General features: G+C 48.6%; 3 protein-coding genes across 9 annotated transcripts; all 3 read left to right on the top strand.

Annotated features, from left to right (window-relative positions):
* The first annotated feature begins 1,367 nt into the window (after nucleotides 1-1,367).
* cox6a1 (cytochrome c oxidase subunit 6A1) lies at nucleotides 1,368-3,513 on the top strand. The gene is made up of 3 exons (XM_018731616.2): nucleotides 1,368-1,516; nucleotides 2,438-2,580; nucleotides 3,185-3,513. Exons 1-3 carry the CDS (start codon nucleotides 1,417-1,419, stop codon nucleotides 3,275-3,277), a joined length of 336 nt encoding a protein of 111 aa, XP_018587132.1. The 5' UTR covers nucleotides 1,368-1,416; the 3' UTR covers nucleotides 3,278-3,513.
* A 314-nt stretch (nucleotides 3,514-3,827) lies between these two features.
* On the top strand, nucleotides 3,828-11,250 carry hps4 (HPS4 biogenesis of lysosomal organelles complex 3 subunit 2). 7 transcript variants are annotated; one of them, XM_018731505.1, is made up of 15 exons: nucleotides 3,828-4,113; nucleotides 4,207-4,295; nucleotides 5,247-5,364; nucleotides 5,539-5,629; nucleotides 6,572-6,715; nucleotides 6,807-6,914; nucleotides 7,402-7,557; nucleotides 7,672-7,766; nucleotides 7,844-7,916; nucleotides 8,026-8,052; nucleotides 8,540-8,676; nucleotides 8,779-9,361; nucleotides 9,790-9,919; nucleotides 10,096-10,222; nucleotides 10,303-11,250. In XM_018731505.1, the coding sequence occupies exons 3-15, from the start codon at nucleotides 5,333-5,335 to the stop codon at nucleotides 10,472-10,474; spliced, it is 1,875 nt and encodes a 624-aa protein (XP_018587021.1). In that variant the 5' UTR covers nucleotides 3,828-4,113; nucleotides 4,207-4,295; nucleotides 5,247-5,332; the 3' UTR covers nucleotides 10,475-11,250. The 7 variants fall into 7 exon arrangements, with proteins under 7 accessions (XP_018587021.1, XP_018587020.1, XP_018587025.1 ...); XM_018731504.1 differs by lacking the exon at nucleotides 4,207-4,295; XM_018731507.1 differs by lacking the exon at nucleotides 4,207-4,295 and having other exon boundaries at nucleotides 3,829-4,113; nucleotides 7,402-7,518; nucleotides 10,303-11,249.
* Nucleotides 11,251-13,416: 2,166 nt separating this feature from the next.
* On the top strand, nucleotides 13,417-15,833 carry LOC114912479 (uncharacterized). Its single transcript, XM_029259646.1, has 3 exons — nucleotides 13,417-14,035; nucleotides 14,831-14,975; nucleotides 15,191-15,833. The coding sequence occupies exons 1-3, from the start codon at nucleotides 13,642-13,644 to the stop codon at nucleotides 15,546-15,548; spliced, it is 897 nt and encodes a 298-aa protein (XP_029115479.1). The 5' UTR covers nucleotides 13,417-13,641; the 3' UTR covers nucleotides 15,549-15,833.
* The last annotated feature ends 63 nt before the right edge of the window (nucleotides 15,834-15,896 follow it).

The raw sequence follows: 15,896 nt of genomic DNA, 5'->3' as shown, positions 1-15,896 counted from the left end.
CTCGATTTGAATGCCATGCAGTGCGTAGATTTGCGAATTTGCATTTCGAAGAGCCGTTTCTCTGACGCCACTTTCAGGGTCACTGTCATCCCCCGTCGTCGGGCAGCGATTAGTGCAGTTCGGTGCCAACGGTACCTTCTTGGCTCATGCGTGTATGAATAGTGCATGTGTCACGGCCACGCCATCGAGCCAAGCGACCGCACCTGCCGCAAATCAGACCGGCCAGGTAGGAAAGGAGCAACGTCGACTCGCCAGGTTGCGGAACCTTACAGAGCTCACCCGCTTGGCCTGTGATTCAGCGCGTCTACTCCCTCTGCATCCCTTGTTCGTCGATTTACTGGCTTTTCACCTCCTGCAAATCCACTCGGTTTTGATTCTTGTCTCGCACCTCGGAAAGGCGTCCGCGACCTCGAACCCTATCTGTTCCCGTGTGCTGTCCCGGAATAAATGAACCCGCATTTGGGTCCAAACCTTACCTCCTGTGTCCCGTCTGCGTTCGTGACAGTATGTGTGAACTCCTGTGAACCTCCCATCAGCCACCCGGGACCTCGTGGCCTCTGAGAAGGTTCAGCGGGAAATGGATATGAAGGGAGAAACAAGAGTCATGAACCGTCTAGGACTAGGGACAGCTGGTAGTGTAGTAGTTAGAGTTGCTGTCTTTAGACCTAAAGGTGACAGGTTTGAATCCCACCTCCAGTTATAGTACCCTTGAGCAGGGTACTCCCCTAAATTACTCTAGTAAAATTAGCCAGCTGTATAAATGGGTAAATAATTGCAAGCTGCTTTGGAGAAAAGCCTCAACTAACTAAGTGTAAACTATTATAGCTCTAACAGAAAAAACAGCCGCAGAGTACAGTAAACATTATGGTAACTTAGCAACATCCTAGCCCAGGTTTCTTGATGATCATTATGTCCCGATACACTAACACCTGAGGAAATCACAAACAGACACTCTAGAGTCTAGTCTAGACAAGTACTCAGATGGATGGGCAAAAATCGTAAATAAATCAAGAGCACAGGGAAGGAATCATGTTATGCCTGCGTAGATTGAGAGCTGAAGTGCTGCTCAGAACAACAGATTTTAATGTTTCTTTTTCCATCCAGAGTTGAAGAGATTCCAAAATTATGACACATTTCGGAGGGACGAGAGACACCGCACAAGCAACGGAGGGCCAACGAGAACACGGACACATGGAAGTCACGTGGGAGCCGTCGGCGCGAGTTCACGCCACCAGAAGCTGCGCGTGCCCTACTTGATGACACGTTTCTATTCGGGAGCTGCCGCTGCACTCCGCCGGGCCTGTAGGGGGCGGTAACGCGCACGGCGGCGAACGCGAACACAGCACCATAGAATAATAAAAAAAAACACAATACATATCCGGCAAACGGCGGAGAGGCGGACAGAACGGAGTAAAGATGGCGGCTTTCGGACGATTCTCTCGGGCCTTCCTGAGGTCTTCCGCGGCTCAGAGTCGCCAGCTGTCAGCGGTGGCCCACGGCGAGCAGCACCAGAGCGGTAAATATCTCAGTTAAAAGCCCGTCAGAAGACGGGACTTTTTTTCTGAATTAGTTTTGGTTAATGGGGTGCTGTGTGTGTCTGCGACTCTGTGACCTTGCTTATATATAATAATATAATAACGTCGGATGTAGCGTTTCGTATACTACTCTTGCTACGTATTTTATTGCTTGTAAGTTGCGGTGAAGACGCTTAAAATATACTTTTATATAAGCGGTAGCTTAAAAAAATAAAGTTTATCCGTCATTTACTCCACTTCCGTCCTAACTAGTAAGTCAGTGCGTCGTCTTACGTCTACCTGCTGCTGACTAGTACCTGCTTGAGCCCTCTTCTTCCTAATTCAGTCAATGTCAGTTGCTCAGGTAAAAGCTACCCAGCAGCAGCTGTGTAGCTGGTCATTGTAAGTTGCTGGAGAAGTGTCATCTACTTGTAACTTACCATGGATTTGATCATTAGATGTGTCTTGAATGATTCAATGAATAATAATTTCCTGATTGACATGCTGATGCTGACTGACAAATTTGAATACTGCCATATTTATAATGTATTCTAGTTTTTTTGCTGATTTTCATTGCAATATGTTGGCTTGTGTATGGGAATTTGCTTTGAAAGACTTACATGTTAAGTGTGACAAAGACACTGTTTGAAATCCACACTTTGCCCTTTTTTGGTCTATTATATCTTCATTCTTGGTCTCGATTATTATGTCCGGCTTCTGATACGATGTGAACCTTGTTAGGGCCTCTCCCACCTTAAAGGCCAAAGTAGGAGTGTATAGGTCAATCATACTGATCATTCTTTGTGTTAGATTGGTTTTTTGCTGAAGGACTTTGGCAGCTGGACTAACAAAGATTGATCGCTACTGATGAACCTTTCTGTTGCCTATCCACTGTTCCTGTGTCTCATCCCTGCTTTTGTTAGGGCGTACATGGAAGATCCTGACCTTCGTGGTGGCTCTGCCTGGTGTGGGGGTGTGCATGCTCAATGCATTCCTGAAGAGCCAGCACCACAGTCATGACCAACCCGAGTTCATTCCCTACCCCCACCTGCGCATACGCACCAAGGTCAGTGTCCAGCAGACATTTGGCTCCCTCATCTTTTCTGTCCCTACCCACTGTTTTACTGTCCTGCTCTTCATGCACTACAGTACAAGAAACTGCTTATTGGCTGCAGACAGTAATGGCTATGATGGTAATCAAAACATCTTGTGTTTAATTGATGTTAGGATTAGTAATGAAACCTGCACAGCTGAATGCCTGATCTACATATTAATTACATTGGGGATAACTGGTGCATTGAAATTTATTAAGTCAGTGTAGTTAGCATCTTTTACTTCTCAATACAGTTCTAGCCCAGCACAGAATAACTTAAAATACCCACTGTTCAAAGTAGGATATTTTTACCAGAGCAACTTGAGTGCCTTGAATTCTTAGAACTTGGGAACCACTAAGCTTCGTTAGAAGTCTCTTCCTTAAATACCATTGTCTGTTGTACAAGTTCATAGCTGATTATTTGTGCAACAGTCCGGTGAAGAGCCGACTATCAGTATGTAGTAATCTTGCATGGAACACTTGTATAGTCAGGTGTATTCCGAAGCTTAATACTTCAGTTACATTCCATGTTTCGTAAATCCTGATTGACATTGTCCTTTTCTGTGTCCTAATTCAGCGCTTCCCATGGGGTGACGGAACCAAAACTTTGTTCCACAACCCTCATGTCAATGCTCTCCCCGATGGGTACGAGAGCACTGGGGATCACTGAAGATAACCTCTGCTGAAGACCTCTCTGCAGTGGGACCAGAGATGAACTTCTACACTCCCTGGATTTTGGACCAGGACTTGACCACACCACCTCGTACAGTTTACTCTTAATGTTAAACCTTCAGTTTACTTCTGTGCCCAAGCAAATGGCACCATATTATATACAATACTTTCATTTTACTGGACCACGTAATTCAATGTTGACTTAACCTGTCTAATAAAGATTACTTAGAAACATTGGTGTTTCTGTTGAATTTGTGATTCTGTTTAAAAAAAAAAAAAAAAAAAAAACTGACATTGCAGTCATTCTTACAGTAGAGTCCAATAAGAAGCACTCCTCCTTGATTTAGACAGCGTGGTTCTGTATGGTCTGCTTTATCTCAAATTTGAGCTGTTCCCTGTCTTTGCAACTGAATTTTCACAACGCGGTTTTTATTGGTTCTCCTGTTTCACTTCGCTGACATAATTAGCTCTAATAATACTGTGTCGTTCTGATTTGCTCGCACATGAGGCCTGTGCGGTTCTGATTGGTCGCGCTTGTTGTCATGGTCGCTCTGTTTGGCCCCACACGCTCCCCGTACCGCTGAGAAGCTTTCACATGACTTGACGCTTGTGATCCGCATTACTTAACAAACCCGTTCGGCTGTGGTGAAGGGAAGTCAGTAAACCGTGGTAAAATCAGCATTTCCCCATTAAAAAAAAAAAAATAAAAAAAATAAAAAAGAAAAACGCAGTGAAACGACAGGAAGTGTCTCGCAGCGCTCCATCCCGCTGTGGTCACGTTTCCTTGTCAGATCAGTCCCTCAGCTGGACGCACTCTGGGGCTCCGACTGAGAGGTAATTCTGGATTTTATTGTATTTTAAACATTTTCTTTTCACAACTAACCGTGGTTCTCAAGTTAAACGTGTGCTTGTGGTGACGGAATTAAGACTTCAGGGTGACGAAGAAGGGAACCGTGTGTGCGCGCGCGCTCCATGATCAGCGGGTCACCAAGGGGCGCCGAAACAGCGACAGACAGGTGACTAAAGGAGGTCATCTTAGACTGATATTAAAGCTACATCTCCGTGTTTCTGTATGAAACCGCTTTTTTGAGGTTTACCTCATTTGTCCAAATCAGGTAAAATATCTTAGTCAAGTACCAGATTAATGTCGCACTTCGTTTTTTAAATGTCACTTTAATTAATGCACTGCCATAACAGTGCTTTGTGGCCCCAGCGTGTCCGTATTTTCATGGACTGAGTGCTTTATGTTGTATAAATCACTTCAGTAAAGTTACCTGTATAGGGTAAATAACTGTAATTCATTTTGGGGAAAGCATCAGCGGAATGAATAAATGTACATGTAAATATTCCTCACATTGACAGTACAAACACTGTGCTGTTTGTAGGAAGTAGACAATTAACTGGGATCATTGTAAAGCCACATTCACAGCAGTTACATTTATGTCACACCTTTGTCTGCCTTCCCAGTTGTTTTACCCCTGTAAACAGCAGGGTATTCTTAATGTACCACTTCAGGGTAGATACCTTCATGAAAGTGTGGGGACTTAAACCCCAGACCTTCAGAGGTCAAGGTGACAGCTCTAACCACTGCACCACCTACTGGTGCATTTGCAAACACATTTATTTAGCCAATGCTCTCCAAAGCAACTTCTAATGAACTCTATGTAGTGTTATCAGTCCACACACCTTATTCACTGCAGTGATTTACACTGCTAGATACACTACTTACACTGGGTCACTCATCCATACATCAGTGGAACACACACACACACTATGGGGGAACCTGAACAGCATGTCCTTGGAGTGTGGGAGGAAACCCACACAGAGAGAACGTGCAAACTCCACACAGTGAGTGGGGATCAAACCCACGTCCTCTCACACCACCCAGGTGCTCTGATATAGCGGTGCTACTCGCTGTGCCACCCCACACACACATTGGTTGTGAACTTGAGGGTCATCCACACTAGGAGACGGCGATGGCAGAGGGACGACGGAGAGGCGGAAAAGACCGGGGCCTCTGAGTGACAGCGAGTTGCTGGACTTTTCATCTCTCATGGCTGAGACGACCCCTCCAGACCCCCGATGGTGAGCGGACAGCGGACCTTATGTGAAATATTTTGATGGGCACTAGCACAGTTTTGTTTTGGGTTTCGATTTTGCACTCACCAATTGCTGCCAAGATGGCATTTTAATATGTCGCATTGTTACTGTAATCAGCCCTCGTTTCTCACTGCTTTCAATCCGTCTTTTCATTTCTAGGTGCACCTACTTCTTCCTGTTCGATGGGTCGAAGGTCAAGGAGGAGGGTGACCTAACGAGAACTGGCATCTGCTACTTTTACCCTGAAGAGGTGCGCTGTGAGAGGAGATGCGGCTCAGGCTTTACTTGTCTAAACACAGCATTAGTATATTCAAAAATTATAATAATGACACTTTGTCCAAGGTGACTTTCTTATGTAAAGGAAATATCAGTCATGAAGAGTAATACTGCATAAGCAAGTAAATATTAATGGGAAGATGTTGGACTATATTTTCTGTAAAAAAAAAAAAAAAGGAAAAAAAAAGGATGAAGCATGCAAGCATTGTTATTATTATTATTGTTAATAATAGTAGTAATAATAATAATAAGAAGAACAGCAGTGATGCAGAGTTAAACACTAGGGTGGGGAAATAAGATGAAAGAGGAGAGGAAACCGAATTCCTGAGACTGTAAGGGGTGGGGGTGGTTGGCAGAGCTCCGGGGCCAAGAGTCTCCGCGTCACGTGGGAATCATGTGTATGTCAGATAGATGAGGAATTTTTACTATACAGCCACATACTTAGATGTGACGATCACAGCTGAGCCAAGTACTCGTGTCTTTAACATTCGGAACGCTGCAGACATGTCAACGTTCACGTTCATTCTTTATTGGTGAAATTAAACTTCTGCAATGCAAACTTCACAAAACTCACCCAAAGAGCAGTGAAATGAGTAATACAGCATTCTGCCATAATTATTAACCATTATTTGACACCTTCCTCCAATGGGTCTTAGCCTATTAACTTTGTACACTAAGCTGCTTACTCTGATTTACCCATTTATACAGCAGGGTCATTTTTCTTGTATCAGTTCATGGTCAGTACCTTGATAAAGGCACTAGATGGGATTTAAACCCAGGTCCTTTAACTTCATGGCAACGGCCCTGACTACTCTGCCACCTGCCGCCCATGCTGTGTAGGTAGGTGTGTGTACCGTGTTGCAGGAAATGCGCATGGGGAACTCACTGTTCTCTTCCTGCTTCCTCCCGCTGTCAGACAGCACTGGAGCACCAGGAGGTGCTGTGCAGCCAGCTGGCAGGCGTGTGCAGGTGTGTGTCGGAGCTGTCCCGCTCTGCGGCTCGGCTCGTCCGCCTGCGCAAGCTCAAGTTCGCCATCCGCATGAGGGACGACTTCCTGTGGGTGAGCGAGGGGGACGCTGGGTATCTGTGGTGCAGCTCACCTCCATCTCATCTTTCTGATTCACTTCTGTTTTCCCTCCCTGAACCACCAGGCACTGGGCTGTGCCGTCGAGCTTCCTGACGTCAGCGTCTGCAGCTTTCTCGATAAGCTCATCGGCCTCTTCGGGTTCTACAATGGTCCGCCCCGACTGAGCTACCAGGTATCCAAGCACTCATTCCTTCAGCTGTCACTTTTCTCCATAGCAACTTAGAATGTTTTACCCATTTTTACAGCAGGGTCATTTTTACTGTGTCACTTCAGGGTAAGTACTTTGGTCAAGGGTACTGCAACAAGAGGTGGGATTCAAACCTGCAACCTCAAGAGTCCAAAGGTGGCAGCACTGACTGCTAGCCATATGCAGCCAACATTGCACTTTTTTTTTCGCTGCCAGCAGGTGCCTCCGTGGTCAAAGAGTCCTGCTTCAGATGAAATGGATTTGAGGTCAAGATCCGGAAGGTTCTTGCTGCTGTAGCCTTAAGCATTAGGGTTTTAAGTGCTCTAAGTAGCTTTTGATAATAGCATTTGCTGAGGAACAGTAATGAATGAGCAGAAGGTTCCCAATAAGTGTTAAAAGTGGAAGGTTTTTTTTAAAAAAAAAAAAATCTTCCATTTCTCTTTTCCCTGTTTTTCCCCCATCGAACCCGAAGCTGCGCAGTAAAGAGGAGTTGGCGACTCACTGGGCGCAGTACCTGGTTCACCTGCAGGGCGGCGCCACCGAGCTCCATCACATATTCGGTTCCTTGCACACCATCGATTCAACACACGTATGTGGAAATACTGAGGAGACAGCAGAATGGCCACGGGTGTGTTAGGCAGGCGCTACCGCCCCCTACAGGGGGTTTCCTGTCCTGCACTACCAATCAGACCTTCCATCATCTCCTGTGGTCTGTTACATTTCAACTTCTGAACCTCCTCAGATTGATCCGCTGCTCCTCCTCAAGGCCGCCCTCATTCTGCAAGCATGTCACCGCTGCCCGCTGGTGTTGGCAGGGTGTATACTTTACCGCGGCAGGTACGTCCCTGTGGTGGAGAGGTGGGTATCTGTCGGTTATGTTTACGCTGCCCTTCAACCACGCTCTCTCCTTGCAGAGTCGTGAGCACGCAAATGCCCCCTGAGCTCACAGCCAAGGTGCTGGTTCACGAGTGTGAGACACACAGCCAGGTAACACAGTGCACCCTGCAGTACGCATTGTGCTCAATATTTTTACCATTTCTCCGTAGCAGTTTACAGTGTTAATCTACTTAATTATTTTCCTCTTTCCATGGCTCAGTACTTTTTTAAGGGGAGTAATTTTAAGGTAAGTTCTTTTTTCGAGGCTACTACTGCACGATGTGAGATTTGAACCTGCAACTTCTCCTACAGCGACTCAAGGACTTTTTTTCACAGTAAACACATTAATACATAGTAAATGGGGCAGCTGGTATTGTAGTGGTTAGAGCTGCTGGCTTTGGATCCAAAAGTCATGGGTTCGATCCCCGCCTCCAGTTGTAGTACCCTTGAGCAAGGTACTTATCCTGAATTGCTCCAGTAAAATTACCTAGCCATATAAATGGGTAAATAATTGTAAGTCACTCAACACTGTAAGTCACTTTGGAGAAAAGTGTCACATAAATGAATAAATGTAAATAAAACTGAGGTGGTTAGAATTATGCCGACATTGTCACTAGTGGTTACTGTTACGCTTATTGTTAGGGGTATAAACACACCTGCAGTATTATATCTGTTCGTATGTTTATACAATGACACATTTGATACCTGGCGAGTTGAGCTGTTCTCCTCAACAGGATCTCGGACCCCTGACGGATGGGTTGGCTTCTTCCAGTGGCCTCCCCTCGTCCGGCAGGGTCACCTCAACCCCCGTGTTTCTGACCCCTTCCGAGGTCAGGGATCTCCGGCACCCCCCGGTGGACCGGCCACACAGGTATCCGCAGTATTCAGGTTATGCATTTTCTTCGTCCGCCTCTCCCGTGATGCCTCGGAGTTCCTAACCTGTCTGTCCCCACTTGCGTTTACCCACATATAGGTCCACTTGCCCCCCACTGCAGTCTAACCGCAGCAAGCCCCGCCTCCTGTCGCGCACCCTTTCCGACACGCCCGCTCCTGACACAGATGACCATTGCGGCCCTGGGGCCTCCAACCAGACCGTTCCGTGCTCCATGCGCTCCTCCTTCTCCTACGAGGCCTGCGTCAGCTCTGGGGCCTCACCGGCCCCTGGTGGGAGCCCCCTCTTTAGCCCAGACTATCTTGCGGAAGAGAAAGGAGGCTTGTCCAATGGGCTGCAAGAGGAGCAGAAGGAGGAGGAGCTTGTAGAGGCCACAAGTAGGTGTAGTGTGAGCAGCAAAGAGGGGACACAGGTAGGGCTGGAAACAAATGACTTTGGGGAGAAGGTGGAAGAAGAAGAGGAGGATGGGAGCAGCAGAGGAGGAGCGGAGAGAATGAGACAGGAGCCCATGGACAGCGAGAGGCCCCAGGATGACTGGAGAGAAGCAAAGGAAGAGCGCCCCGTGGTGGAGATGGCACTGTACCGGCATAGGGTGCGAGGGCTGGTCCTGGCCCTGCTGGTGGAGCCGCAGTTCCACAATGATGCAACAGCCTTGGAGGAAGTGGTGAGGACTGTGGGAGGGGAAGCAGTGTTCTCTGTGTGTGTGTGTGTGTGTGTGTGTGTGTGTGTCTGAAAGGGTTGTTGGTTGTGTGGGACCTTTGCAACAGTAGATCCTTCAGTGGATTACAGGACTCTGCAGGCAAAACAAATTGCATGCTGGGTGTGAAGATGAAGGATTCGTACCTATTACACACCTGAGTGTGTGAGCGTGCAGATGTGTAGATAGTTGCCAGGCAACTGATTGAAAAGTGACAAAATGATGATTTATTACTATAATGTTCTCTTTCTTCTGGGTGCTAATATGTTGTTCTTTTGGCCAAAATCATGGTAAATGTGGCTGTGCAGCAGTCAGAACAAGTACAGAGAGGTGTTTATATTGACCGCCCCCCCCAACCCTACTAACTCCAGCACCCATCTCCTCTCCCACCTCAGTACCACAGCAGCCTGGCATCCCTGAATGGCCTGGAAGCTCACCTGCGGAACCCGGCCCCAGGGCTGGCTAGTGCGCAGGGGGGGCCCTACATCTTTGCCCATTACGACTGCCTGCAGAACACGCTAGCAAGTAAGGGGGGTCACTAGAATTGACTCATGTGGAACTGGGTGGGCTTGTAACCAGAAGGCTATGGGTTCCAGTCCCAGGCAGGGCTTCTGTGTGTTGTTTCTGTACATAAAATGATTAATTTTGGCTCCAATTACTTGCTGTATAAATAAAGAAATAACATCAGGCATCATGTGCAGCAAACCTGCCTGCCTCCAGCCCTCCCGGCGGTTCAGGATCACCCCACAGCGCCCCCTTCATCAAAGCCACCTCATTGCTCCACGCGCATTTCTGCCAGGCCCCCACTCTGCAGGAGATCATTGTCAGGTCAGTGGCACCGTGGGGGTTGTGTGTCGGAGCGTGCGAGGCTGTGTGTGACGGCGTGCCTTTCGCCCTCCCTTCCCCAGGAACGCAGGGTCGGCCGTGTACGGGACTCGCAGCGTGGCCCAGGAGACCTATTTTCTCCAGCAGGGGACGACAGTGCGAAACTCGGGGGTACCCAACCCCCAGGATAGTGCCTTCACGTTGCCCGCCAAGGCCAGGCACAAGCTGTTAAAGCATGGAGTCAACCTGTTTTGAGGCAGAGCGGTGAAGGGCTGTGACCCGGACGGCGCCCTCAGCTCTGTGCGCAGCCAACTTTCAGATCCATGAAAACGTTCCTTCACTCTCTACACATTCACCTTGTTGCCTTCTGCACATGGTCACATATTGCAGTCACATGTTCCTCCTATGCAAGCGTACACACTCCAGGACACATTGTTTGTGTGCAGCAGGTAACCTGGTGGTTAAAGACATGGTCTTGTGGCCAAAAGGTTTCATCTAATGAGAAGAACAGGAGGAGACCTGCTGTGGTTCCATAGAGCAAAGCCTCTGCAAAACTGTCCAGCCGAACACGTTCATTCAGCGGGCTTTGCGAAGAAGCACCTTGTCAGCCAGTTAGAGCTCAGTGAACAAAAAAAATATATGAAAAAAGACATCTTCTGTGGTGTGATTACTCTTCGGAAAAACACTCCACTTATTTTTACACTGAGGAGTGTGTTCATAAAACAAAGTTTAAAACCTTTTTTTAGACAGATTAGTAAGGATATAGGCAAGTATCATTTTTCTCTCTAGACCTGAGGATTGTACTGTTCTTACAATTGATTGTGTGTGTGTGTGTGTTACAGAAGATGGCAAAAAATGGGTGTGTAAGAGAGCTGTAAACATGTACAACTGTAATGTTAAGAAAGAAAATAGCAATAAATGTGAGAGATGAGACATTTATTTAGGTTTTTAACATATTTCCTGAAATTTTTTTATTTCTCTGTGTTTTTGTATCACGTCCTTTAACTGAACTGCTTAACCTCTCAATGTATTACAGTAATGACCGAACCCGATCTCGGCTGTACTGCGGTTCCTGTGACCGTAGGGTCATTCAAAGGGTCCCGTCCCAGTGAGGACACCGAGGGGGACTCCTGCTCCAGGGACCTTCACAATGAAATGTTCTTGACCGGTGATGTTCTTCACATGGGTCCTGCTGTTCAGGCCCCAAAAAAGCTTCTGACATTGTAATTAATAGAAATATTCCGCTGTCTTCAAGTACATCGAGGAAGGTGTCAGCCCCGTGTTAAACGTGAACCACTCGGTATTTTGGTGCATTTACTCGTGAGAATGCGGTAGGGTATGAACTTACTGGAAGGCTGTTTGCTCAGACACTCAAACGAGCTTCAAAAATTTTGACTCTACATTCCTATTAAGTCAAAGTCCAGGTTGTTTCTGAAGAAAAAGCTTGAGCTCAGGCTCATTATTCTTACACACTTGGCAGTAAAATGGATTATCCAGCTGAAGCAAGCTTCGGAAAACACCGCAATCCCTCTCCAAACACGTAGATGATTCAGTGACAACGTAAAAGTTGCAATAATTCTGGAATGAAGGGTAGTGTAGTAAATTACTCTTATCTATTTATTTGGTTTATTGCAGAAATACCTAGTATTTACTTATTTAGGGCAAGTACTTTGCTCAAAGAAACTACAGCTGAAGACAGGATTCGACTCTGCAACGTTTGGGTCCAAAGGCAGCAGACCCAACCACTATAGTACCAGCTCCCCCCTCATCTTAGTATTAAGTCTAATACTACTATATTATAATTATTGCTCTGTATTTGATGATAAATGTGTGAGAACACATCGGAGGCCTTTAAAATGCAAAGGCAGTAACGATGGTCGAATATTTACTTAAGAGCCGAGAGTTAAATAAATTATCCATAATAGACCTCATTTCATTTGCATAAGCATTGCAGCTTTCCATGTGGTTATTTGAATGTAAATTCAGGAGCAAAGTACAAACAAGTCAGGAGCACAATTGGGCCAGAAGTCTGTAGTAACTAGTTTTGTTTGCAACTCAAGCCACTTTTACCACTGAGTCACAATTAATAAAAGCTTAATAATACAAACACCCTTGTTTTCTGTCAAAATCTCATACGTTTTAAGAAAACAGCTTTATTTTTGTTTTTTACTAACTTCAATGCATATTACAATTATGAATAAAATGACTGAAAACACACACACACACAGTCTGAAGCAGCTTGTCCCAAGCAGGGTCGCGGCGAGCTGGAGCCGAACCCAGCAACACAGGGCGTAAGGCCAGAGGAGGAGGGGACACACCCAGGATGGAACGCCAGTCTGCCGCAAGGCACCCCAAGCAGGACTCGACACCAGACCCACCAGAGAGCAGGACCAGGACAAACCCGCTGCACCACCACACCCCCCACTGAAAATATAATCAAATATAATTTAAAACTCATTCAATGCAGACTGAGGAGTGATTCACATAATAAACGTGCACGCTTCTCTATCTTCTGACTGATCACCAGCACTCAGTAACAACATACAGGAGCTGTCAACACTGGAAGAGGGTTCGAGAAAGGAGCTCCTCCCACTCACGCTGTATTTGGGTGCAGTTTACTGACACCTATCGGCGATGGCGAGAAACGCAGGTTGTCTTTGCTACAGACAAAAAAAAAACTTAAGTGTATAAAATAGATTAATTTTGGAGAAAATTTCTGAAAAAATACGAAATGTACAAATGAATAATTTCAAAGACAAATGATGTCGTCTTCAGAAATATATGGCAGTGTGTGTAAGTAAACTACACGTGTTTTGTGGTGAATGAATGAATGAATGAATGAATATGAAGTAGGTAAAGAAAAACATAATAAGGAGCAAGAAGACAAATGCAGAAGGGAGGGCAGGGTAGAGCGAGGTGCCCTTGGCTCCGCCGAGGGACATATTATTTATACGATGCGCAAATCACGCATTTTTCCGCACGCGCTGAAAATCTCGGTCAAGTTATGTGTTTCAGCGTCGCTTCATGACACAGAGGAGCTGCGGAGACGGTGCGAGTCCTCGTCTTTTACTGCCCACGTACGTTTCGGAGATCGTGCGCGTCCGCGGCTGGGAGGCGCGCTTCGGAGCGCTTTCTTATGCACGCGCGTAGTGGGGGTCCGCGGGGACGCGATGGGGTCGGTGGGGGTCCGGGGGTTGGGGGGGAGTAGGGGAGGCCATTCGCGTTCAAAACAGACGAACGCGCTCCTCGTGCGGCCGCAGAACCAACAGCGCAGAGCGCGCGAGGACACTTGTGCGCCACAGCGCGCGACGGAGCCGAGGACACGCACGCAGGACCGCGCCGCTGGGCTGCACACCTGGACACCCGGACGCTTGGACACGTGAACAGTGGGAGCGTGCAAACGCCGGGACACCCGGTCGGACATGCCGCCGCGCGCGCACACCGCCGTGACCGCGCCCCGTTGCGTGACGGCTCTGCTCCTTCTCTCCGGCTTGGCTCTTCCCGGTGGAGGACACCGTCGAGCGCTGCACCCCCCCTCATCCGTGTCTCTGGACGGGAACGACGCCGAGGGGACGCGCCGGGAGCAATGCGCGCTCCTGGGCGCGCGCTGGAAGGAGGCCACTGGGGACGCGACTGTCCCGGGACCGGAGATCTCCACGTACCGGGTGAGAGTGCTCCCTCTGCCCAGGGGGGGTCCGCGCCGAGCCGTCTCCCCCGAAGAGGCGCTTCGCAGCTTCAGCGCGCGGGTTTACCGGTGCTGCCGGATGGGCTTCCAGTGCCGGGGCGTGAGGGGCATCCAGGGCCACGTGAGTGCAGGTAACGGCCACGCGCCCCCTGCATGGCACCGCCACCACCGCCTCCCTCTCACACTCCGCACTAAACACACGGCCCGGCAGGTCTCTCAGTCGACCGTTTCGTAACCAAACCGGGGCGGCGGTGGTGCGGCACCTAGCAGCTTGTCATCAATCCCCGTCACCATAGCGACTGAAATAAGATAATAAACATGATTCATCGTGGCATAAGACTTTGAAACAAAATATTGCTTGGGTGTGAAGCAGCTCCTTATTATAGAAAACGGCTTATGGGCGGCACAGCGAGTAGCGCTGCTGTCTCACAGCCCCCTGGGACCTGGTAGTGCGGGAGGACGTGGGTTCGATCCCCGTTCAGTCTGTGTGGAGTTTGCGTGTTCTCCCTGTGTCTGTGTGGGTTTCCTCTGGGCGCTCTGGTTTCCGCCCATGGTCCAAAGACACGCCGTTCAGTCTCACCCATAGTGTGTGTGTGTGTGTGTGTGTGTGTGTGGGGGCTCATAACACTACATAGTATCCATTGTAAGTCGCTTTGGAGAAAAGTGTCTGATAAATAAATAAATGTAAGATAATAAACATGATTCCTCATGACATAAGACTTTATGAACAAAATACTGCTGTGATCCATGAAGCAGCTTCTTATGCAAAACATAATGGCCAAGGTGGTGTTGGAGATTATTGACGTGGAACCCTGTGAAGAACAATCCCTGTTCTGAGTCCAGTGGACTGTCAATAAAACATCGCACTGCAGTGGACACATCTCACGTCCTGCCAATGAATTCCTCTCCATTCCACTCACTTTCAGACTTCCACGTGGAGTTTTATCTCCTCCCCGATGTCCTGCTGGCACCAGTTGTGAGTGCAGAGGTCCACCTACACATCTCAAACCCGCTGCACCTCACAGTGGAGCCGTGGTTTCCATACCTGGGGAGACACGGTCACCCGACACGGTAACGCGTTCCCCATCCTGGACGCTGCTGATCACGCACGCGTGTCCAGCGAGACGTCGCTCCTGCGCAATTTTTGTGCTGTTTTTTTTTTCCGTGCGATTCACCGCGGACAGAAGTGCGCGCGGGTTCGTCACGTCTTTTTCTGTACGCCTCCCATCCCGGCGGCAGCAGCGGCGCGAACAGCCGAATGACGCGAGCTTGTCTTCTCGTTGCAGGTACGGCGTGGGGCCGGGGGCTGGGACGCTGGAGCTGAGGGTCGACTTGCTGTTCCTGTTCCGGGGCCTTCGGGAGGCCGTCGGAAGGGCCGGGGGGGGACGCAGCCTGGCGGATCTCAGGAGGCTGGGGGGGCCGGGGAGATACCGGGGGAAAGGCCCGAGCAGGGCCGAGGCGGATCCCTCCCCGCAGGACGCTGACCCCGGCCCGTGGGGGGAGGGCGACGGCGCCGGGCCGTCTTCCCTGGAGCTCGACCTGGTGTTGCGCTGCTCCGGAGACCGGGGCGGAGGAGGGGTGCCCTGCGAGAACAGCGGAGTCCGCCTGCTGCACGCGCCCTTCATCGTCGTCTCCTACCGGTAGGCTGCTGAGGCCCGTTCCCCGCGGGAAAGAGACGAGGGACGGCCGTCCGGCGACGTCCGACCCGACGGACGGGACGTCGCACCAGGCGGGAGCTGCGGTTTCCTGCCCACAACATCACTCGCAAACCTGATCGCTATCAGTTTGCTCTGCAAGCTGTTCTTTGTGCACTTTGTAAAACTTCAGTGTTTCAACATAATTTTTTTCCTGTTTCCTTCTGTAAAACAGTATATATTGTATATAACGTCACACTTTTATATGTTATATGTCTTTGCCGTTATTAAAAAGTGAAACGAAAGAATGGAGCAGGATCATGAAATGATTGTCTCTGGTGTACCACTCCATTATGTA

This window comes from Scleropages formosus, chromosome 17 (genome assembly GCF_900964775.1).
Source record: "Scleropages formosus chromosome 17, fSclFor1.1, whole genome shotgun sequence".
Taxonomy (NCBI): Eukaryota; Metazoa; Chordata; class Actinopteri; order Osteoglossiformes; family Osteoglossidae; genus Scleropages; species Scleropages formosus.
The sequence above is the reverse complement of the archived record's forward strand: the minus strand, read 5'-3'. Positions and strand labels throughout refer to the sequence as shown.